The sequence below is a fragment of the Larimichthys crocea genome, chromosome XIII (genome assembly GCF_000972845.2).
Source record: "Larimichthys crocea isolate SSNF chromosome XIII, L_crocea_2.0, whole genome shotgun sequence".
Lineage (NCBI taxonomy): Eukaryota > Metazoa > Chordata > Actinopteri > Sciaenidae > Larimichthys > Larimichthys crocea.
The window spans coordinates 18,088,158-18,112,672 of NC_040023.1; the positions used below are offsets into that span (position 1 = coordinate 18,088,158).

General features: G+C 40.2%; 2 protein-coding genes across 3 annotated transcripts in view; one reads left to right on the top strand and one right to left on the bottom strand.

Moving 5' to 3' along the window:
- The first annotated feature begins 175 nt into the window (after nucleotides 1-175).
- On the top strand, nucleotides 176-15,353 carry tax1bp1b (Tax1 (human T-cell leukemia virus type I) binding protein 1b). The gene is made up of 18 exons (XM_010741910.3): nucleotides 176-331; nucleotides 2,653-2,846; nucleotides 6,099-6,201; nucleotides 6,707-6,897; nucleotides 7,110-7,268; nucleotides 8,299-8,447; nucleotides 8,794-8,884; nucleotides 9,576-9,761; nucleotides 9,944-10,195; nucleotides 10,862-11,029; nucleotides 11,372-11,444; nucleotides 11,764-11,882; nucleotides 12,022-12,147; nucleotides 12,715-12,801; nucleotides 14,202-14,403; nucleotides 14,505-14,662; nucleotides 14,796-14,881; nucleotides 15,155-15,353. The coding sequence occupies exons 2-18, from the start codon at nucleotides 2,670-2,672 to the stop codon at nucleotides 15,351-15,353; spliced, it is 2,526 nt and encodes an 841-aa protein (XP_010740212.3). The 5' UTR covers nucleotides 176-331; nucleotides 2,653-2,669.
- A 904-nt stretch (nucleotides 15,354-16,257) lies between these two features.
- The window catches only part of jazf1b (JAZF zinc finger 1b), a 13,084-nt gene continuing 4,826 nt past the window's right edge, over nucleotides 16,258-24,515 (bottom strand). Inside the window, exons 2-6 of one of the 2 annotated variants that reach the window (XM_019255148.2) lie at nucleotides 20,756-20,828; nucleotides 20,589-20,615; nucleotides 19,849-20,039; nucleotides 18,754-18,923; nucleotides 16,258-18,158 (exon numbers count right to left, since the gene is read on the bottom strand). In XM_019255148.2, coding sequence (XP_019110693.1) covers nucleotides 17,982-18,158; nucleotides 18,754-18,923; nucleotides 19,849-20,039; nucleotides 20,589-20,615; nucleotides 20,756-20,828 — 638 coding nt within the window. In that variant the 3' untranslated portion in view covers nucleotides 16,258-17,981. The remainder of the gene's footprint in view (nucleotides 18,159-18,753; nucleotides 18,924-19,848; nucleotides 20,040-20,588; nucleotides 20,616-20,755; nucleotides 20,829-24,515) is intronic. The other variant, XM_010741909.3, reaches the window with a different exon arrangement.

The window sequence follows — 24,515 nt, forward strand, 5'->3', positions numbered from 1 at the left end:
AAAATATTCTTTATCATAACTCTCTCATGGTGTCATCCAAAAATATAATTTGCATTTGGATCGATGATTCATTACATCATTATTTTAATATAATTTGCATTTGGATCGATGATTCATTACATCATTATTTTCCCACTGTCGGTGGTTACCGTGGCAGATGAGTGTCACAGGGTGTTACGGTCAGGTGGGATTCCCAAGCAAATCCCCTCACCGGAAATGACGCAATGTTATTATTATTCCAGGAAGTGAGCACGGGAAAGCACTGAACTGCGTCAACAATTGTTTTTTATGATACATTCGAATTTCAGCTGCTGTTCAACATGGCAATTGGGTATGTTCGAGGTTTATTTTATAAATATAACCAATAATACATCGGTTGTCGGCGTCTCCTCCGTTTGACGTGTGTTTTTAAGAAGCTACCTCGACAGACGTGTATGCTAACTGTTTATGTTGGCTAACCGCGTCCTCGCAGGGCTCTCTCGTCAGCTGCTCTGTCTCTCGTTAAAGGCGTTGTAACGTGAACTATACGTGTTGGACAAGTTACGGTAAATAAGTTGTTAGGTGGTTTATAAATTTCCAGGGGGGCCGTGTCTTTTTGCCTTGCGGTTAACGCTGTCTATTAAAGTATGTTAGCCGCACGGCTAACTTAGCCAGATATGAGCTTGTGTTAGGCCTCGCCTCGCAGCTTGTACTTTCCAGTTTTCAACTTCGTTGCTGTTTTTACTGTCGCTGAAACTGTACTTATGTTATGGATGGACGCTTAAGTGATTGCTGTAGATGACAACAATGTCCGGAGTCTGCGATCATCGCCCGAGGAGTTGTTTTGATTGTCACGGGCCTAATTACGTCGGTCGAAATAATCTGAGCTGAGGCCCAGATGGAAAGTCCACCCGGAGAGTGGATCTCATGTTCATCATGTGGCCGTGTTTCATCCAGCTCGATGTCAATATCATCTATCGTGAATGAGCTGGCACCGTGACAGTATTTAAAATCAACATAGGCGCAAATTAAAATGTACATTTGGTTAATGCTGCTTATGGTACTAAAAGTTACAAAGGTGTTTTCTCAGTGCATAAAAAAATGATTCATAACATGTTCCAGGGTCAAAATACAATAAAATAGGATCATTTGGGGACAAGAAAATCAAATTAGGAGCTATATTAAAAATGACAAAAGAGTTGTTTACAAAATTAAACCATCTATTTAGGCTATTTATGTATTGAATTACAAATGTAGCCTGGGAAAATAAAGTTTAAGTAAGTACTGTATCGGTGCAAACATTTCACTTTATGCGTGTGAGGAAAGGAGATGACCGCTGTATCAAGGACACTGTATGACAAAAAGTTTGCATATCTATCAGTGTTATCAGTGTAATTGCATGTCAGCAATTAACAGCTATGCTTATGATTTATTGCATGACAGTGTTGTATTTATTCAGAGTTTAGAGCTGTGCATGTGGTTCTCAGTCATTATTGGATACATTACATAATTTGGACCAATTTAAAGACCACTGAAAAGTGTTATTATCTTAGGACAGGCACAGATAGATGACTTAAAGCTGTATGGGCATGCATTGTTTGTCCACCGTGTGTTGGAAGTGAAAGGTCATGACTCATTCTGTAAACATGTGTGTCATGGACCATGCCTGGGTTTCCCACCGACAAATGACAATTTTGCTTATCGTTTGAGAGCTACTTCCTGGTGGTTAACATGGAATTATTGTGATTTAATGTCTTGAAAAGATTTGACTTTCCAACAATCTCTGTGAGACTAAACTGTCTCACATGGGGAGAATCTTTCCATGAGCTCAGCAGCCTACAGTCCTACGCCTAAGCCAAATTTATGCTTAGTTGAGGGTGTAGGTTTCTCTTTTTGTAGACAAGTTTCCTCAAATCAGACATTTCCTAAATTGGGACGCAGATTGTCTCTTTATCTCTTTATGCTGGTCGAAAACTGCTGCTTCAAAACTTTAAAATTGTATTTCCAGAACAAATCTATTGAAGACTTAAACCAATAAGCTATTGATATTTGCCATGGTCTTGTATTTCCACTATCTAAAATCAGTTTACTGTATATTAAAACATACATATTAAAATGCTGTTTGCATTTTTGGTGTAATGCAAGTTTAAATAGAGCAAAACATAGTGCATCTGCTACACAAACACCACATGACCCAAAATTTAAAATAGAAATGATCATGCACTGCTTGACATTCCTTGAACGCTTAAAGGATTGCCTGATAGGCCCGCATTTGAGTCTAATGAGAAACTACAGCAGATGGGGGACGGCAAGTGATGGAATAAACCTTTTAATATGGGTCTGGATTGAAAAAAACTTCTTTATCCTTAAATAATTGGGATGTACGTAATTGTATTTTGTGTCTGGGACTGATTATGTTGCTGTTTGAATATTAGAAATGGTTAGTCTAAATTAAATGAGGACCTGTTTCCACTTTAAAATGGAGGCTGTGTGCTTAACACATATGATTTGATTTACTGTAAACTAACAATATACAGTAATTGTGGGATTTTCAGCAATAAATCTGATATGTCGTATAGAACGTCTTCACTTCATTGTAAATAATGGTATTTCAGTTGTTTGTGTGGTTATTACTGTTTCCTCATATTTTCTTGCTTGTCTCTTCCTGTGTAGCCACCGCTGAGTAATTGATGGCACTGTTCCTGGACGGGACTTTATTAGACAACAACATGGACACATCAAACTTTGCCCACGTCATCTTCCAGAATGTGGGGAAGAGTTACCTGCCCCACGCTGCGCTGGAGTGTCACTACACCCTGACGCAGTTCATCAAACCACATCCAAAGGACTGGGTTGGCATATTCAAGGTGAATAACCATTTTCAATGTATTCCCTTGAAAACGCATGATATGCATACTGTGATTGTTAGTAGTTGTTGTAACAAAAGTATGACAGTATATATTCTACTGAGCAGAGCATATTATGTATTATTGAAACGTGCGAAACTATAACGTGGTTCACTTTTCACGGATGCTTTTTTTTACAGCGTACTGTACAGTATGAACGCACATTGTGTTCTGCGTCCTAAATTGGCTAAGGGAGAACCGCACATGTGTTCTGCGTCCTGATTAACTAAGGGAGTACTGTACAAAATGCGTATAAAAGTGTGTGGATAGGGGTTTTACCGCCATAAACATGTATAATAATTGTAAAACTTACTTCGCGGATTTCGTTTATTGCGGGTTATTTTTAGAACGTATCCCCCGCGATAAACGAGGGACCACTGTACATACTGTATGTGAACTCAGTGGATACAATGGAGCATCTTGGCTATCACGACTTAAAGTCAATGAATCTTACCACCAAATACTTTGCAGCCCTTTTTCAAGATTTTATTTTGCAGAAATTACACCTCTCAGATTTTTGCTAAAACAGTGGGGAGAGAGTGTGAGTGCAGCCATTGTCATGTTTAATGTGAAAAATGAGCTTGTCAAAGGGAATGGAGCGTTTTTGACCCTCGCCACACACTTGAGTGTACCACATGGATCTTGTTATAGGAGAACGTTAAATCCAATACAGCGGTAGTAATTTATTTTAGCCTCATCTGTGGTGAATCGTGGATGTAGACTGAAGCATATGGCTCCAGGCTCTTTTAGACCAACATGCTTTTTTATCTACCAGAGATGAAATGGAAGCTGGGATTAAATCACAGCAGATAAAAAAACAACCAAAAAAAGCTGATGGTATGTTCGGTTCTCTCTGTTTCAATTTGCCTGACCATGCTTCTGGGTTAAGAGTTAGAAACATATTGATATACTATACTTTACCGCATCATGCGCCTATTCTTGTAGCGTACTGTAAAGCTATTAAGCCAGCCAAGACAAATTGTTGCAATTTTGCACAGATGTTTAAATTGTTCATGTCTTCAAAACACTGATGAAAACCACACAGCACTCATATACTCTGTGTGTAGGCTGTGAAATGGATGCATCCAGAGGTTTTTGCCGAGCCTCACTGAGAAATGAGGTCACGTTAGGCTACTGGAGGTACCGGAGGCTTTTAAATACTGGATTCAGTCTGTTGTAGCTGGATCCCACATCACATTGTGTTTAGCCTCAAGGTAGGCACCAACTGGCAGCATAGATCTTAAAATCACTAATTTCTTGAGCCTCTAAAACACATAGCTGAGCTGAAAAAGGCTGAGTGCAGGGTCGTAAATCGTGTAAATGTTCCTGGCAGTGTTGACAGATGAGATGCTTGGTGCCAAGTTTTTGCCGCCTGTGTGCATAGAGATACCTGGATACGCTGTGCACCAGTCGCTGAGCAAAGTATGTTTTAGGTTGTTTGTAGTGTCACTTCCTCTTGGTTATTTATCTCGTTGATTGACTTTTGATCTACAGTAGTACACACAGATGTGTCTAGTTATGCGATGCAGAAAATGTCCTCCAGTTAAAATGAGTTGAACTGTCAGTGAGTTGGTTCAAAGTTTGAATCGTGAACTTTTTACTCATTTTTAATTTATACATTTACGTGTCAACCTAAAATAATTGACAAATGTTTACATTATACAATAAATAGATGGGAGGAGGCCCTTGTTAACACAAGGACAAAAGCAGCCTTTGGCCCTTTTGATGTTGGAATATTTACCACGTTGCGTGATGCGAGCTGCTCTCTCGGCTTCATGGAAGAATGTTGTTGGGACAGGTTGTCCGTGTGGCCTAAGAGAAAGCAAGCACAGCTTTGTAATTAACCTGTCTCCTAGCACAACCCCTCTGTGTGATTCATGATCAACTCGCCCCTGAATTTATACAGTGTGACTGGCACATAGACAATACATTACCTCCTGCAGCTACATTGCCACAGGCCTATGACAGCTTTCCTGCTGAAGTATGACTTTGCTGGAATGCTGCTGAGATGTCATCTTTAAACTAAAAAAAACAATCTGTAGACTGAACCCATTCATAGCTTCTATGCTCACATTTTGCAGCTGTTTGTATGTCTTTAGAGATCTTAGTGTTCAGTGTTGCCTGTGTTATCGCTTCAGTCACCAGTTTTTTTTTTATGGTGGCTCTACATCGTCTATACCTCCTCTCCTTACATACACACTGCAGACCAGTCTGTTGTAAGTGAAAGAGTTCCTCTCAAGAGTTTTCACCCACCACCACCTCTGCCGCTCTAATGAGTGGACTGGTAAGGGCTTAGCCTTCAGTAATGACACTCACTAACTAGGTGCATGTTTTAATTGCTTCCTGTTCTTTACTGCTGGAGGCTGGAACTGCACCGCTAACAATTGGGGGTTTTGGAGCACCGGGGCCTTCTATCTCTGGCTCTGATGAACACTTGAAGTATTGTAGCTGTAGGCTGTTTGTACACAGGTGAGAAAGTAAACTGCCCAGATTGTGGAAAAATCTAAAGAAATCCCCGTCTGCGTCCAAAACAACATCTGTTCCAAACATATAGTGTATATTTAAACACGATCTGCCTGTGTGACTTTGATTTTTTTAAATATTTGTGCACAACTTGTAAGTCACATCAGCAGAGGCTGGTATAGTAGGTTGGTTTGACGAGGCTTGATGTGGATGCATGTCTGTGCCTGAGTGTGCACACAGAAAGCCAGCCAGCTCAATGTGACTCTGATTTTGTTTGACAGTTTTATGGCACCGGGCTGAAGTTATGGATGTATTTTCTGTACTCCCCCCTCATCAGCCATCACTTAACAACACATAAAATACTTATAATTACATTTTGGTTTTCATTTTCAGGTCACCTATGTATAAAATTTTCACCTATTTTCCTCTTCCTGTTCGAAGTGAGTTGTAGCTACATTTCCACAGTTAGGCTTGTTCATGACAAGCACCAGGCCGCATGCACATGGTGACCAGGAGTTGAAGTTTGTATGGAAGTGATCATTTCTCTTCGTTTAAAAAGGCGCAGTACACATGGTCTATCATCTCAGCATAGATTGAAAACTCCATGATTACTGTAATGAACCAGTTTGAATTCTGGAAGCGGCCCTGTGTGGATTCTAGGAAGTCTCCCTGTTAATCCTTCATTGTTATTATCCTACACTGATGTGGTGAGAACGTCTGGTTGAATGGATTCCCCACAATGTCTCACAGGTTGGTTGGAGCACAGCGAGGGACTATTACACATTCTTGTGGTCACCTCTCCCTGAGAACTATGTGGAAGGCACCGCAGTCCACAGAACAGTGGTTTTTCAGGGTAAGATCATACCATACTTTTATATAACTTTGACACCTTTTAATAACTGCATATCACAGGGCTGTTCAGATGATTGTTAAAACTTTAATACCAAATCAGTGGATGGAGTTTAATGAGAAATTTTCCCCACAGATCTCTGTTCTGGTGTTAATGACATTTCAGTTTATGTGTGTTTCTATCTTTTATACACTTTTAATAAAGTAATACATACTAACACTAAAGAAAGACATGTCTTGTTAGTGATTCAAACCTGAAACACCACATGTGTAGTGTGCTCCATATCACTGAACCACAACTGCACAATGGTTTTTGCACTTTTTTCAATTATATTTCCACAATTATCCCAAAGTTATAACTGAGAAAAGTGCAGTCATCCCACAGTTTTAACTGTTATAACCTGTAGACAGGTGTTGGGGTTAGGTTTGGATTGCGGAGGAATATATTTTGCTTTGCCTCTCTGTACCGCTGTGCACTGACGACTAACTGGTTGTCATCTCTTCCACAGGATATTATGTGCCCAATGACGATGGCGAGTTCTACCAGTTCTGTTATGTGACCCACAAAGGGGAGATCCGGGGAGCCAGCACGCCTTTCCAGTTTCGTGCCAACAGCCCCTCAGAGGATGAGCTACTTACTGTGGAGGATGAATGTAACTCTGACATCTTGGTGGTCACCACCAAGGCTGGCTTCCTTGAGGTACGACAGCACTAGTAAATATATAAGTGTTTTCAGATCTTATTAGTCTCTCTCATGCTGGACAGCTAATTAAATCTCTGAGTTTACATTAGTTTGATAATGTACAGTGTTGAACAACATTATACACTATTTGAGCATGGTGTACTTTGTAAGTGAGGTAAATTATTACGTGAGTGGCCCGAACATCTTGAAAAATGTATCTTTCTGTGCAGCAAAAGATGGAAGAAGCCCAGAGAGAGAAGGACGAGCTGGTTAAAAACATGGCACTCCTGCAACAGGAGAAGGAGCAGCTGGAAGCGGAGAAGGAGAGCCTGCAGAAGGAGTGTGAGCAGGAGAAAGAAACCTGTGCCCAGCTGAGAAGAGAGAACCAAGTAAGTTGTACACTTTTGAAAGCAAATAGGAGTGCCAGCAGTAAGGGAGGGGATAAAAATGTTTGTTGCTCTTGTAAAAAAAAATAAAAAAATCTGTCAGTGAAGCAAAAGGCCTTGTCCCTTTTTTGCTGTGTAGTATAGTTGTTCTTGGTTGTTTATTAAACAGAGCATACTGCTAAATGTGCTAAATTGTATGATTTATGCCCCTTTCCATTTCTTGTAATTATTCCAAGTACAGTTTTGCACTGGGCCAAACAGTCTTTTAGCACCCCCTAGCGAAATAATGCACATTTGCAGAGTTACACAAACTCCTGATTGCCTAAACGTATAAATCAGACTCTGACAGATATGAATGTCTGTATTATCAAAGCCTTTTATAGCATAACATAAAGTTTTAAAAGCAGTGTCCGTAATAATTCATATTGCTGTCCTCTGCCATAAATCCTAAGGTTTTTAAATGCCTTTCAGATGAATACATGATTACAGATTTTGTGGCTGTTAATTTTATGACTATACTTTTATATGATTTTTTTATGTGGTGTGAATATAAAGATTCCAAAATTCTGTCTATAAACAAACTGTAAAAAAAAAAAAACATTTCCTTTTGCTTTTTTTGATGTCATCTTTTAAATTTGAAAGCTCTGCATCGAGGCATAGTGTTCATTTTGATTTAGACTTGCATTTCAAAGACAATAACGTTTTTCATGTTTTGAACACGTTTTCTATGAGCTTAGAGCCAAAGACAGAGATAGAAAGTGGTACAAAATACCAATACCATACCATATTTTGTCACGTCAGAAATTAACCCATCTAGATTGATGTTTTTATTATTTAAGTCTTGGCACACATTGGAATAAATTATTTACCACATGAATGACAATGATTAACTTACTCAAGAATTCCTCAGATCATGCAGATCACTAAACTGAAGCATACTTCTTCTGGATTTTATTTGGTGTTTGGTGTCTTTCTTTTCTTTTCTTTTTTTTTTTTAAACTTTATTCCATCATTATATTTTATTGTCTTTCAGGAGGTGCAGAATTCCTCCCAGGCCCTGCAAGAGGAGAAGGAGGAGGTAAAGAGGAGGCTAGAGGAGGCCACATCCAGAGTCATACAGTTGGAGGAGGACCTGATTGGAGTCACCCAAAAGGGCCTACAAAAGGAAACTGAGCTGGACAGGTGAGTTCAACATTTTGCGTGTAAACGTGTGCATCTAGATATCAACTTACCTAAACATATGTTTGGATGCAATATCAACTCAGGAGGTAGCAGGGATCACTTGTGTGATCATCTCGTGCTTACTTGTTTTATATGTAACCTATTGTTAAGTGAAGAAGGGAGGAAATAGCTGGTCACTTTTCTCCCAGCACCTTATTTTATATATGTGTTACATAAAAACCACATAAACTTTTAAAGACCGTTATCTATGGTCATTTTTCAGTTATTCCAAACACTGAATGTGAACACAGTCACAAAATACATCACCCATTACAGTGTTTAACATTTTTAATGACCTTTTCTTTAGTCTCAAGGATAGGGTGAAGAAGCTTACAACAGAGAAGGAGGCACTTGAATCTCATCTCAAGAATGAGAAAGATGAGAAGGAACTGTACAAGGTAATGTAATAATATGTTTCTTGTATGTATTTCATTTCATTTTCAAACTCTTCATGAAAAGAGTTTCATTATCACATAAATATTAGCAACAATGAAGAATGTCAAGGTTCATGGAGGTAGCAGCGAAGTATTTTCATGGTCATTGTTCCAATGGGATTGGCGTAGCAGTGGTTGAGTTGATTGCTACCTCAGTGACAGTTTTACAATCTGTCAACAATCAACAATATTTTTGTTTTATTTGATTCCCCAAAATTGGAGGTAAAGTTAATTGACTTTTCCTGTTTTTCACTGTTTACTACGGTGATTATTCTGCATACTCTTGCCCAAACATATAGTCTAAAAGGGGCATGCCTTATTCTGTCTTCTTCTGGCCCGCCTGGTCTTTCTGTGTCTTTGTTGTGGCACTACACAGGAACTAGGAGTGCCACATATTGTACTGTCGCCACGGAAATGGGCCAAAAACCCATACCTAATTTAACTCGTACCATCACACTGGGGCTGTTGCACAAGGAAAACTTTATGGGCCTATCTCGATCTCTGTTTTGTAATTGAGACCATGCAACATTTATTTTAATAGTCATATGCTCTTTGGTACATGATCGTGATTGGTGTTGTATAAAGGAGGCAAAAGCCAACGACTTTATGTTTAATAGCTAATATATTTTCTTTCTTGTGTGTGTGTGTGCACCAGATTCACCTGAAAAACCGTGAGCTGGAGAACACTAAGCTGAGTGCAGAGCTGCAGATGCTGAAGTCTGTGGATGTGAACAAGGAAAACACCATTGCCCAGTTTAAAGAGGAGGTGGGACGCCTGCAGGCATGCCTCACTGAGAAGGAGAAACAGTACAGAGAGATCCTGGCCAAAGTTCCCCCCGTGGTACAAAGAATTTTGTTTTAAAGTGACAATACCTAGGTAGATTTGTCATATACAGTATTTATATTGATGCATTCTTATGTCATATGATAATTTAAAGATTAGTTATAATGTAATAGAAAAAAAACATCAGCATAATAACGCACGCTGTTATCTAAAATGTGTTTCTGTGTCGTCTCTGGCAGGGAGATATGAAGGCCCTGAAAGAGCAATTGCGGCAGAAGGAGGAGCAGCTCCAGGCCAACCAGCAGCAGTCCTCCTTGTTAGCCGCTGAGTTGAGGGATGCCTCTAGCACTCGCGACCGTACCATGTCTGAACTCTACCACATGAAGCTGGAGGCCGATGCCCTTCGTCAGGCCAAGGCTGAAGCTCAGGCCCAGTGTGTCCGCCTGGAGCGCCTGGTAGAGCAGATGAAGGCAGAGGCCAAGCAGGAAGCTGTAAGGATGATAATCATATGTGTAATGTAAAGGTAGTTGGGGGTAGGTGATGTGAGTGTAGAAAACCTCACATTTCTACCAGAGTATCAGTAAGGTAAAATAAAAATAGAATTGAAAAGAAATTAATACGAAATAATTTTCAAATAATAGCGTCATATAATTCATTGTAATTTCTTATATATTGAGATACAAAATGTATATCACAATAACCTTTATCATTATTTCAGTGAACAATTATATTAAAAGGTTATCAATCATAATAGTATTGTATATTATTGCCCAACCATATGTTGGTACCTAAGTGTGCTATGTTTTGGTGAGAGTGCAATACAATGGAAACAGAAGCAAGAAGTTTCTCTTTTTTTAACGGGTTCTCCCTTTTAAGGAGGCTGTAATTATTTCCATAGTTCAGACCTGCCAGAACGAAACTGAATCGAAAAACAAAAATCATTCTCCACTGAACAGCACAGTTTCTCAGGGTACATTACAGCAGCTTTTGTAATTTTGTAAATTTGATAGACACTTATGGATGATTACGTACTTAGATCATCAAGACGCTATTAATAAGGGGATTTTGTCTCTAGCGGTAGTTTGTAACATCTTATAGTTGACCCATTACTTTGTTTAACATCTGTTATGTTCTCTTATGATGTTATTTGTCACCAGACCAAAGCAGAAGAAGAAACTGCAGACCCAGCTGTTGTAGCAGAGCTGCAGAGAGAGGTGGAGGACCTGAAGCTGCGGCTGCACATGGCTGCAGAACACTACAAGGAGAAATACAAGGAATGTCAGCGACTGCAAAAACAAGTGCTTAGACTCTCTGAACAGCAAGGGGTAGGTCCCACAGGATACCAGCCAACATACTGTACACTTGTCCCTGTCAAGTAAAAGAACAGAACTTGCATTGGATTTCTGCCACACTGTGCCTGCCAGTCACATCTCACTATATGCTCTCAGAGGTCTTTTAGCCTTTCCTCAGTCTGTGTTGCTAATTTCTTCACTGGAATGAAGTACAAAACACACCGTGATTAGACAAATTTGCTAACAGATTTACTTACATTCATACTATTTACCGATCTTCTGTGTCTCCAGCTCATGTCTGCATCTATTTTACTGTTTCTTTCAGTCGGTTGTTCAGTGAGCTAATTTTCAGCACTTATGTTTTCCTGTCTGTAGGAACTGAAGAGAAGCTCAGCACAAGAGGCCACAATAATTCCTGCATCAATGAGTCCAGACACGTCAGTGCCAGGTACGTTCTATCTGTGTTAAATTGTTAGTAACAAAAGGTAAGTTATCAAAACTGTGAATAAAGTTGTGTAGATTTACCAGCAGTGTAATTTCTTACACGGTTGCCTTGTGTTTTTATATTTAGATTTTTAGAAATCAGTCAATCAGTAGTGTTATTTGGGGTTCTGGGTCTTTATATATTGGTATGTAGGTGGGTTGTAATAACATATCACATTCAAGTTTAGCAATTTGTCATTTTAACTGCAAACACAATAACTTCAGCCATATCCCCGGTTATTTTGTCTCAGCAACCCCCCTGCTTACAGTCATTGTCTTCACAGGGAGTCCAGGTTCTGCTGACCCAATGCTGGAAGCCATCATCCAGGAGAAGCTCAAAGGCATCAGCAGAGAGGCATCTGACAGGAATGACAAATACAGGAAATGCAAGCAGATGCTGGTGGTAAGAAATGTATTACTTTCATCTTTTCAATGGTCACTCAAATTAGATATTCAAATTCTGTTAGAGAGTACAGTATGTGCTCTCTGCACTTTAAGACTATGATAAAAAGAGCACTGGTTAATGTTTGACTGCTCTTCAGGAGGAGAAGGATCGTAGCTCCATGTTTGCTGACGAGTTGGCCAAGATGGAAGTTAAATTTAAGGAACAACTGAAGACCAACGAGAACCTGAAATTGCAGTTGGCAGCAGAGGAAGATCGCTACAAGGTCAGTTCATTAGAGTACAGACAATTAGCGCTGTACTCGGGCCATTCACTGCCATTGATGCTCTGCTGCTCCTCCGAAGTAGGTTTGTCTCTGGACACTTACTGTGTCTCTGTTTTGCCGCTGGGTATGGCTGGTCTAACTCAGGGATGGAGCCTTTGATGCTATCTCTCCCCTTGAACATAGTCGCTCTGACAGTGTTGTTTATGAGCAGGCCTATCTGTGAGACGACATTTTACTGCTGTTTATGTCAGGCTGTGGAGACAAGCGAAGCTTGGCTCTGAGGAATCATCTCCAGTTGCCTGGCTAATGCCGTGCTTGGCTCAGGTCAGGCGGATATTTGCTTAGTGTCTCAGAGGAATTCAAACAGGTTGTTTTGCTTTGAGCGGTATTGTACATAAATCAGTCCTCTGCAAAGGGAAGCCTTTTATGGCTGTGATCAATTACTGTCACGCACTGAAGTCCGAGTATTTCAGTGATGCAGTTTTCAATCAACAGCATGTGTCAGATGTTTAGGGGTTACAAATATCTCTTCAATCTTCTGTATTTGTGTCTTTTTGTTTGTTTCAGAGCCAGGTAGCTGAGAAGGGACGGGAGCTGAAAGAACTAAAGGACACACTAGCACTTGTTGTTAAGGAGAAGGAAAAACTGGAGGGGGTTAGTGACAGCTTTCATTTTCTCTTTTATAGACTTCTTCCACTCTAAAAAATCCCTGAAAAAGTGCGATTCCTCTGCCATTTTCCTTCTCCCAATCTGGTCTGTGTTTAATATGCCTCTAATTGTAGAAGCAACGTAAATGAGTTCTTATTTTCCATTCCATTACTTTGGACCACAGCAAGGTCCTCACTGGCCTGAAATATAGCTTCGAGGTAATGCTGTTACAGCTAAGAGGAGCAGAATGACCCAATTTGAGGTTTAGACTGTAAATTAAATTGGCGTCTGCAACTAACATCAATAAAACACAGTGCCCCATTCCCTTTGAAAATGAGAGGAGTTTCTTTTTTAATGAAGGCACTAATTAAACTCTGTGAGCGAGAGAAAAAAAAACAAGAAGTCACAGTTCAGGAGCTGCTGTGTGATTGTAAGTGGTGATGTGTTACTTGCCTTCACAGACTGGGAGGTATAGAGAGATGAAAACAGATATGTAGCTCCTTAGAAAACATGTTGACGTCCATGGTAGGGCTGGGCGATAAATCGATTTTATCAATTAATTCGAATTCATGATTTAGGTACGGTACAGTTCCCTCCGTTACTGGAGGGAGCCGCACCGTACCGAAATCAGGGGATTGTGGAAACTCGTAGCAGGGTTGTGGGGGGGTAAGGTGAGCGTAGGTGGGTTGCCGTGGGCGTGTCTATACGTGCTGAATGTAACTGCTGTGAAATAATCAGGAAATAACTTTTTATTTCTCTGATAAATCCGCTTTATCGAGGCCGGTGCTCGCTCACTGTTATTGTTACTCTATGTCTCTCGACCAAAGTGCAAATCAAATAAAACTTCTTTGTGTCACTATTTTGCAGCGTAAATTGCGAGTCAGATTCTAATTTAGAAGCTGGTACATGAAATAAACAAAGTGAGAACACACACACACAGGTAGATTATNCTCTGTTATTGTTACTCTATGTCTATCGACCAAAGTGCAAATCAAATGAAACTTCTTTGTGTCACTATTTTGCAGCGTAAATTGCGAGTCAGATTCTCTTTGTGTCACTATTTTGCAGCGTAAATTGCGAGTCAGATTCTAAATTTAGAAGCTGGTACATGAAATAAACAAAGTGAGAACACACACACACACAGGTAGATTATCAGAGTTTAGTCTATGGATCCACCTGGATAGTCTTTTCTTCAGAGGCTGTCTGTGGAGGTTTGACCAATCTGAGTGTCTGATTGGCTTGCGGAGCGCGATGTGGGGCTCCGTTTTCCCAAAAGTTTTCGGATGTGTTATCTGAGATTTCACATCGCCACATTGTCCAGCCCTAGTCCATGGTGGCATTTAATTTTGTCATTGGTCTTTGTGGTTGTGAAAAATTGTTTACAATGCTGTTGTTTCCTTCCCAAGGAGTTCCAGAAGGCCAGCAGCAGCAGGAAGGGAGATCAGGGGGGCAGTGAGAAAACTAGTTTGGAGAGTAACCAGTCCAGTGTGCCTATATTCCTGCAGTATCCAGTCCCATACGCCCAGGATGCCCCCACCCCCCTGCTGGTCTCTCAGAGCCCCAGCAAGCTGCATTTTGGGAACCCTTACTCCATCTCAGACTCAAAAGGTTGGTTTACACATACATTTTTAAAAAAATCTCCAATAACAACTGGAGAACTGTATCACTCGTATTTACAGTAGCTATGTCTCTGAATTCTCTCCCTGCAGATGAGGGAGATGAGGAGTTCTCAGATGACCAGCTGCTTAGGCTGCCTCCTGTGGGTCCACCTTCCTGGGACAGTAATGTGGTGTGTATCCAACCCACCCGCAACCACAGCCGACCAGAAGGCCACGAGGAGTCAGAGGAAAAGCAAAACAACAACAATGTAAGCCTCTCAGACTGTGCTGTGTATATTCTCTACCATATATGCAGTTAAATACCCAAGATTGACTTCTTCTTTGTGTTAAATATTCAGTAGAAATACTTTTTAAAATGCTGTTTTACCTTCCTTTCCTCAGGGTAATACCAACGAACAACCCACAGCAACTGAAACCCACAGCCCATTTGTGAACGATGGACAAACTGCCTTCTGCTTTGATCCCAGGTAACACATCTACACGTGCCCAAACTCCGTCTGAGTTTGCTACACCCTACAGTTTTCCAAACCTGCACATTGTAACATGTGTAGAGTGTTTGTTCTGCCGCACAGCCCTCTTTTGTTGGTATCAGTCATGCAGCAGGCCACCCACGTCGCATCAGACAGATGCTCTTTATTAGCCTGCGCTCCTGGTTCGCCCACATCATCACTTCACTGCTTATTAACACGAGCTTTCTCTCCCCTGCTTTTTCTCTTCTTCTGTCCCTTTCCCGTATGCAGCATGGACATGAAGCGATGTCCGCTGTGCGAGGTCATCTTCCCGCCCAACTATGACCAGAGCAAGTTTGAGGAGCACGTGGAGAGCCACTGGAAAATCTGCCCCATGTGCAGCGAGCAGTTCCCGCTGGACTGCGACCAGAAGGTGTTTGAGAATCATGTGCTCACTCACTTTGACGGCCACCCGCTCAACTTCGACTAGAGGACCAGAAAGTCAGCACATCCGGTCTGCCTACTTCCTGTCACCACTGAAATAAATCACTCTGCACTCTTTTCTGCATGTAATGGTGTGAAGATCCACTCTTTAGGACTATATTGACTTTCACTTTGTTACTTCAACTTAGAGAAACACTTTGAAGTGATGTGACATTTTGAAAATGACATTCTAATTCAGTGTATATGGCAGGGCTACTCAGTCTGTTTGCAAATTAGAACGTTTTTTTATAGGTGGGAGATTTCCCTTCATTTGGATTTGGAGAATAATTTAGGGGGTTAAGACTGTTGTACGTATATATATTGACTTTAAATTGACTCAGCTCTCACAGATCTGTTAGACTACAGGACGTAACGAATCAGGGAAAGAGATAAGTGTTTACCAAACTTACATTTGAGACATCTAACCAAATGATCCCCCCCGTAAACATCACTGTACAAGTCATCTGTTCATTCTTTATAGACAGCAGCCTTGGTGCACTATATGCAGTCGGGGAGAAATCTTCAGTGATTACATTCAGACATGATTATACAATATATCATCAGATCATCTATTTTAGAATAATTAAAGCCAATGATATTGTGAAAGCCTTGATACTTTGTGTATGATAGATTTGTGTTATGTTAGGTTTCCTTTGTTTTGATTTTATTTTATTTAATTGGGTTTTTGTGTCAGAATTCTTAAGGACCTTCATATCATCAGCTAATCAGTGCATGCTTAGCTTATGTTCTGTTTCCCCTCTTTCGTTCTTCTCTTTTACAGCATTAAGTTATTTTATTCATAAACATGTTTCATTTGTTAGGTGAGTTTCATGTATCTAATCTGAACTAATAAAGTCTGTTTGAAACTGAATCGTGTCCGAGCCACAGTTAATAACACGGGAGTCTTTAGGCACACGTCAGAGAAATTTTATTCTAAATGTAACAAAAGTTTACATGAAGCAGCTTTTTGAAGAAATACAGTACATCACCATTACTTTCTCCAAACAACCTCTGATTTTACCTTTTCATACACATTATTATACTATTGTTTTTTTGTCTGTTTTTTTTTACTCCAGAAACATATGAAAATATAATTTAATGCACTTACCACATAACAATACATTCACTGTACACTATAAAGACCTTCCTCCATACTGGCAGTACAATACTGTCACAATTCTCAATTGGACTGTAGTTCCTTATCACTAACATCCATGCAGTGAAGATGTTACCTAATGGCTCAATGGTGATAAATCCCCAATCTTGTGGCATTTTATGATCTGGGGTTCATTATTTCAGGAATTAACGTAACGTGTGTACACACCCTCATCTGACATTATTATGGCACTAAGTAGGAGCCATGTGTTTTTCTCACAATCAGGACCGTGAGAACATAAATGTGCTGAATACATGGCTAATGTCGGCTCCCTCTTCTACTATCCATGACAAGGACAACCACATGGTTTTATAAGACATGGGAGTCGGTGAACAACAAACGGTCTGGACTGAGTTGTCTGCATTTAAATGATTTTGTCTGAACTGTCAAAATAAAGCCATACAAAGATCTATACTGATTGGAATGGTTAAAATTCAAGGCAACTACTGTACATACAGAAATCTCACAATACTGGAAACACTGGAGGTTTGGTGTCTATCTTCCCTGGGAACCAATGAAAACTTATTTTCTGAAGGCCTTTTGCCTGGTTTTGTTAGCTACTGTACATACACCAGAAACAAGATATTGGCAAAAAAAAAAAAATGCTGATTTGTTGGCAAGTTGTTACAAAAAGTGCTTCAATCCCTCACCGTAAAATAGCGAGGAAAACTGCTTAAATCTTCAGGAAAGTGGCCGGGAACATTAGGAACAATGACACGCAGAGTTCCCATGATCCCATTGAACAGCGTAAAATACTATCAGAACACTTGGGCAGGATTGTGGTACTGAAATGCTTGCAAATGTCACCTGAGATCATCCTTTGGTGCTCACACACAAGTGTTTGCAGTAAAACAGATGAAAAGGGTTTTGAATACTTGTGATATAAAAAGAAAAGTAACTCAAGTCCAACAGCTGATTATTAACATTAAATCTGATAGAGAATGAAACGTACAAATGTTTTCAGCTTGGATTTCTCGTGTTATACCACACACATTCTGATTTCTTTTGCCTCTGTCACGTTTTTAGACTCAAACGAAACAGAGGCAATGGTGGCTCTTCCTCTTACGAAAACATAAAAATCTCGCCTCGGTTTCTTCTGATTTTCCCTACTGTACATGCAAGGCTGCTCGTGACATGGTGCGGCCATTTTCTAGTTTACAATATACCCTCATCGTCAACGAGCACCATATGTAAAAACAAAAGTCAAATAGATAAATGATAGTTTAAATGTGCAAAATACAAAACCGTGAACTACATAAAGATTTAAACATTCTGAATAAAAATTAAGGATGAATAATAATACATTTATATCATGCAATCAAAAATAGTGTCATAACAAAGGGGGATAAGAGAGAGAGTGAAAGAGAAGGAGCGGGGGTTTAAGGATGAGGGGAACGAGAAACAGCCATTGCTGGTGATGGTGGAGTTTAGATGATTGGGAAGTGGCCTGTAGGAGAGTGCTGGTCGCTCCCTCGGCCCCTACTGCTGCATCTTACGGATGATGTCAGTAGAGATGGGTGGGTGGAAGTTAATGGTGTGGTGGCGGAGACCCTGAGACGTTTTGTAGCTCTTTCCACACCGGCACTTGAAGGGTTTACGCACCCTTATCTGGGTTCGATGGCCGTTCTTGGCATGATACTTGATCCCATTCACATTCTGTAATGACATAGAAATTACACTGCGGCTGAATTTCCCAACATCCTCCTCTTACATCTAATTTCACTTATCAGATACAAATGAACAACAATGAACTCTTTATATATATATNAACTAGTTGTTTGTTTGTCAGTTGACATTAGGGTACAGAGAGGAGAAATAAAATGCATTCTTGTTACAAATCTATCTTGTTCTGCGCTTAAACATGTCTAATGCTGCCTCAGACTAAGTCATCGCCTATAACCCTGTCAGTCACGTCAGCAATGCAATTTTCTCAAGCTGCACATAATTTATTCCAACCACACACGCCAGATGTGAATGGAAAGTCCTGTAAAACTCCACATAACTAAAGTGGACTAGATGTATGCATCTATGTTGACGTGCTGTAATGCTCGACTAAGAACTTCCTTCGTCAAGAGCAGGGAATCCACTTTGATTTAAATTCTCATTTCTGTGAGCGAGTCCAAATCACATATTTTACTTGGTACAATGCTACTATTTCATGTTTTTATTTGGTAGAAATATTTCACACCATCAACGTTACGTTTAATTTGTAGCATGGATTCTACAAAGAGAGATGCTGAGTGAAACCTACCTTGTATCTCTTTTTACAGCCTGGCACAGGGCAAGCAAAAGGCTTCTCATCTCCACCGTTCATGCACATAGAACTGAGGATGGACTCAGAGCTGATGGCGCTCTCCGTGGTCCACGACTCATCACTGTCAGACTCCTCAAAGTCTACTTCCTCCTCATCACACTCGCTACCTGTGGACAGAAAGTCAAACTGTAAATGAATCAGGGCAACACTACCAGATATGTGATCGTACAAAGTGTTCTGACTGATCTTTGATGATGAAATCCTGGCCTTTGAGCCTTTGGGTTGACGGATGATTCTTAATATGTGCTTTGGGGCAGTGTTCCCATAATCTCTACTTTATGTTTTCAGAAAGACTGAAATATGCCAGTCGTGGGAAAGCATTTTATTGAGGTCAATGAGCTGTTTTGTCAATAAAAAGAAGAGCTCAAAACCACAAGTGCTGCAAGATCGCATATTTTAACAAGACAAGCACATGGGAAAAAATATTAGGAAGGAAGGAAGGAAAAGAGCTAAGCTTTTATATCGCTCTCTGTAGCTTGAACGTGAACTTCATTAGAAATATGTCTCCTAAGATCTGCTAATGTAAATAATTTATATCGTGCCAAATTTTCAGGAATGCATTGTGGCCAAAGCAGTTGAAGAGCGAAACATGAATAGCAACATATAAATCAATCAAGTAACAGTGAAATATTACACAAATGGCATGTCGAATCTTCTGCGAGCAAAACACAATTATACCATGTCAATTTTAATCAGGCATTAAAGCCACGACCACTGGCAAAATATTTAAATCTCCTATTATTCCAAAAGCAAAGGAGTGAAAATATTACACAATCTCTTGACATTAATTTGTAATTACATTATCTTGACTCTCTGTGCTCTCCTTCATAACGTAGGACCATGTAAGCTTGAAGAGATTCAGGTTTACTTCTGGATGCTTGTCTTAAAAATGGACCTCTTAGATGAATATAATTGCTACACCACTTTGCTGTTTGCGTAGTTGACAGTGCATAACATGTATTTCACTGTCAGCAACCGCTAAATACTCCGCATCTAACAGGAGAGGTGAGTGTGTGAAGGATGGTTATGTACCTGTGGGTGTACTGCTGCGGAAGGAAGAGGAAGGGGTGATGGGTGGGGTGACTGGAGGGGTGAGGTTTCCACTGGTGTGGCGAGGCTGAGTGGAAACACTGCTGCGAGACAGATTGCCTGTCAGAGACAACTTGGGCTGCACCTTCTTCTTCACGGCCTCGTGTTCTCTCCGTGCAGCATCTGTCATGAACCTGGCACGGTGGGATATAAGGCTAGTCATGAAAAGAGGTTCATCTAATTCGATGTGCCATGAGCGACTTCTTACTGTGGGACAGCCCTGAGGTTTACAGTTTAAAGGTCTGCTATGGAAAGTTTGCTACTGTAGAACACGTGTTTGGAAAAAAAAAAATATCACTGGCTCTGTTCCCATCAAAAAACACCAGGTTTTATGATGGATAGTAAAGTCTTTGGTAAATGTGTTTCATAAAAATGAAATGTTAACATAGACATTGTTAAAGCAAAAGTGGAATTAACAAATTAAGCGATAACCACATCAAGATGTGTTTGTGAAGGCAGGGAGACAGCGGCAGACCTTCTTGTACACTGGCTTGTTGCCGCTAAAACCACTATTCAAGCACCATATCAAAGACGACTGGGATGAACCTTGGGCAGTAAAAAAAGAAAAAACAGCTACCAAATACTGAAGCAATTCATCTAAGTGATCCACCAGATGACATTTGAAACTGCTGCTAGAAACTCATGGGAGCAAACACTTCATAGGACACAGTAGTAATACTTACTGATGTAGAGGGTTTTTGCAGATAAATCTTTACGGGAACAAAGACCAATAATATTAATGTCATAATTATGTCAGATTTATGAAGTTGATTTACTTGTTACTGAGTTACTGTATGAATAAGGTGAAATTCTGCTGTTTTCTTTCTCAATAATAGTTACATTTCTTTACCTGTTGATGTAGCTGAGGGCAACATATGTCAGCTGCTGCTGCTCCTGCTTCTCCAGAAGACGGGGGTCTGTGTCTGAGCAGACAAGAGAGAAAGAGTTAGGAATTAGGCACATAATATATCTGTAAACAATGCCAAATCTAGTCATATAAGGCAATATTGAGTATAACAGTGTGCTTGAGGTTTGTTGTGTGCAGTTTTCTGTTTTTATCCCAATTTGGGATAGCCAGATCCCCTGTGCACTGCAGTCTTTGCTTCACAGGGTGCATGAAACACAGTTTATTTACTCCCATCTTCAAACAAAGTAACTAATGCAGTGACAATAACTCCTCACTTGCTTCCCATTTGCAAATTTTCCCTGTTGTTTTCAAAGAAGTGCCTGGCAAAGCTGGAAGCACCACTTACTGCAAATGAAACCAGGTCTGTGGTGGTAGGCAAGTGCGTTTTTCCTTGCACCACCCAGACACAGAGGAAAAGCTCCAGGAATTAGGGGAGAAGAGGGTGTAATTAAAATCCAGGTTTTTAGTTAAAATGTTAAAACTGGGCTAGTCAACACTGAAGCACACTGACACAGTGTGTTCTAGATTTACAACAAAAAGTCAGGAGCTGTATCCAACAAGGCTTTTGAATTTGAGTAAAACCTTTTCAAACCAAACTATTATGCACACCAAACAGTCATCAACCCACACTTACTGACATACTGTACACTGATATAATGTTTAACTATCAGAGGCTACTTTTTACGAGGGCCCACACTATGCATCTGAAACAGAACTGTGGTTGTAACTTTTGAATGTTGTTGATCAGAGATGTACTCTTGTGACTCAACCTTTGCTCGCTCCTGCCATAAAATAAAAAATAAAAAAACTACATCCGTGTGCTCCTGAGCAGTGCACAGTGGCACACAGTAGCAGAGCGTGGGTGCACTGGGTGAGTCCCCGATATGAATGGGTGTGTGCATGAATGTGAGAAGTTGGGCATGCTCAGCTGAGACGTCAAATAAAGGCTAATAAAAACCAGTGAAAATAATCAAAATGCAGGATATTGAGCAATGCGCAGTACAATTAGTTTGAACATGATGTCATGCACCACTGTCTAGACTACAGTCACTGTTTGGTTTAGTGTCCCCAGAGAAACTCCACAGTTTTCAAGCTGACGTTGGTTTCTTGACTTTTTTTCTTTATTCCTAATGTACACGTTTTCCTATCAGTTAGAACCATTGCACTCTGTGCTCTTTACTGCACAAGTGCAAATGCAATAAGCCGTATCCTGCTTTGCTGCAGCTTTTTTTTTAAAGTATACAAGGAAAACATAACATCTCAAGTGCCTTCTCTTTTGAATTTCCATGGCACTTTTTTTGAAAAGCTGCTCTGCAGACACCACATTGCTCATACATGACCACACTTGACACATACTGTGTTTTCCCATGCTGTGCTCCAGACATTCATCTTGCTCAGCGGTGCTAAATGTACAACAATAGCCAATCTCCACACCCTGAGGTGAAGTGGGCCTGACTTCAAACACTCTTCCCACTGCCATCCGTGTGGGAGAAGAGAGATGCCCCATAAAACAACAGTGTCTACCACTTACCAGCTGAGCCTCCCTGTCTGCCTCTGACAGAGCTGTGAAAGACTGCTACCCCCATGTGGTTAAAACTATTGTTTGTTTCCATCCACAAGCTCATTTATAAGCAACACTTACACCTAAGGCTGTTTATAACATTCAATTTTAAAATGGCTCTGTAAGGCATAATGAGATGTAACGTAAAGGAACAGTCCAGTTCTAGATGACATAATCTATAAATTACAACGGCAATGATAGAAAACATATTGGAACTGTGTAATTAAAGTTTTCCTGGTTAAAGGGGTAAGCAACACCTCTGCAAGGCTGTAATGAAACCCTGAGGCATACACAATTATTACTCCTTTGTTTGTTTATCTGGAACAAAACACCTAAAAACAGATTTCTAGTGAATTTCTGCTGGACACAAAGACCTTGTGCCAAAGAAGAACTGATTAGTGCTGGCGATGCTCTCTAATATGGGATTTCACAATGAGATTAGGAAACATGAAGTAGTATTTATGGAAACTATTTTTTACCATAATGGGGATAGAAATTCAACGCCAAATTCTCAAGATGTCTCTAAAGGAACAAGAGTAGGACTGAACATCAGTACTTTTTGAGTACAACTCAAATGCATCTGCACCATTAATTATGAATAATTAAAACTTCATTTATTTATAATGTAATTAGATTAACTGTCAAGTATTGAAAACTGTCATTTAATGTCATATTTTGTCTTGTTTCTTTATGTTTTAATCGGAAATTATTAGATTAGAGAAGGAGAAAGCTGTGCCGATTGAAACGTAGACAAAAGCTGAAACTGTTTGTACGAATCCGAACGTGACATACACACTGAGTGTGTACAGCCGCACACATGCGCACATTCAACAGTCTATAAAGGAAACACAGAGCACAGACTGCACTCTCCATTTTAAAAGTATAAACTACTGGCTTAATTCTGTCATGAAGGAGGTGAAAGGTGATGCTGTCCAGTTAAACTCAACCCAAACCGCATTTAGAAAGCACACATTTTAGAGGTCTAACAGGAATCTGAGTCAACAAACCAATGTCAGTCTTACTGAAAAGTAGTCAAGAGCAATGTAAAAGACAGGGCATCATCCGCTCAGTGGTTAAAGCCCGAGCCGCTTGGTTGACGATGAAATAGTGGCAGAATTTTATGATACTGGCAGGTAGGCTCTAAGAACAGCTTAAACTTCAGCGCCTAAGGCTCAAGAGGGTTCGCTCAAGGCCTCAGTCGTGAGCAAGTGTTTCATTAACGGTGGATTTATCCCCAGTGAGAAGGACAGCACACCTCTCTACTCTCCAGCCAAAGTCATGGAAACACAGAGTAGGAAAGACACATTCATAACGGCACTATTCCCCTGCCAAAAGGAGTGTGGAGACTATTCTGAGCGCTGTGTGTTGGTATGTGTGTGCGTGAGTGCATAAGAAATCCCTCCTAAGATCCCTAATGAGCCTCAAGGAGTGGAATGGCAGCCTGCTCACGGACTGCTCAAACAGCAGTGGATCAATCTGTTCCCACACACTGTAAATCACACACACCTCAGGTGGGGACTGGGGAGAGGGAGGCCTGCAGGGTCCAGTCCCCCGCAGCCTCTGCTATTCTTTGGGGGCCACCAGCAGTCAGGACCAGGACGAAGGCGCCTCAAATAGAGATGAGAACCCCTCTAATCAAACTACACAGGTGGTCCACCTTGGTGGCCGACTATTAGAGGCCTTCTGGGAAACAAAAAAAGGGGATTTATTCACCACCACTGGTTCCAGAGGCAAACATCAGCTCTTATAAACCCCAGTGATTGTTTATTTATAAGGTGAAGTCAGGTGTGGGATAAAAACGAGAACGGAGAACAGATCCAGTTGGATCCATGGAATGTATGTTATTTTTTTTTTTCAGTGAAATATATTTAGAGTTTTTAATTTTTAAACTATTTTTACTCTGAAAATCCAATTTTTAAAATTTTTTTCAAATTTCAGTTCACATAAAAACATAGTTCAGGATAAAATATAAATACCTGCTGATTAGCTGCAGATCAGAAATAAAATATTTTAGGTAATTAAAAAAAAACATTTAGTATTGGATTTTTGATTGGATTTTTAAAATATGTTTCTTACCCTTTTCTCTTAATATTAATAAACCCTGTTACACAAAACAAAAACAAATGTAATGGGCTCCATATA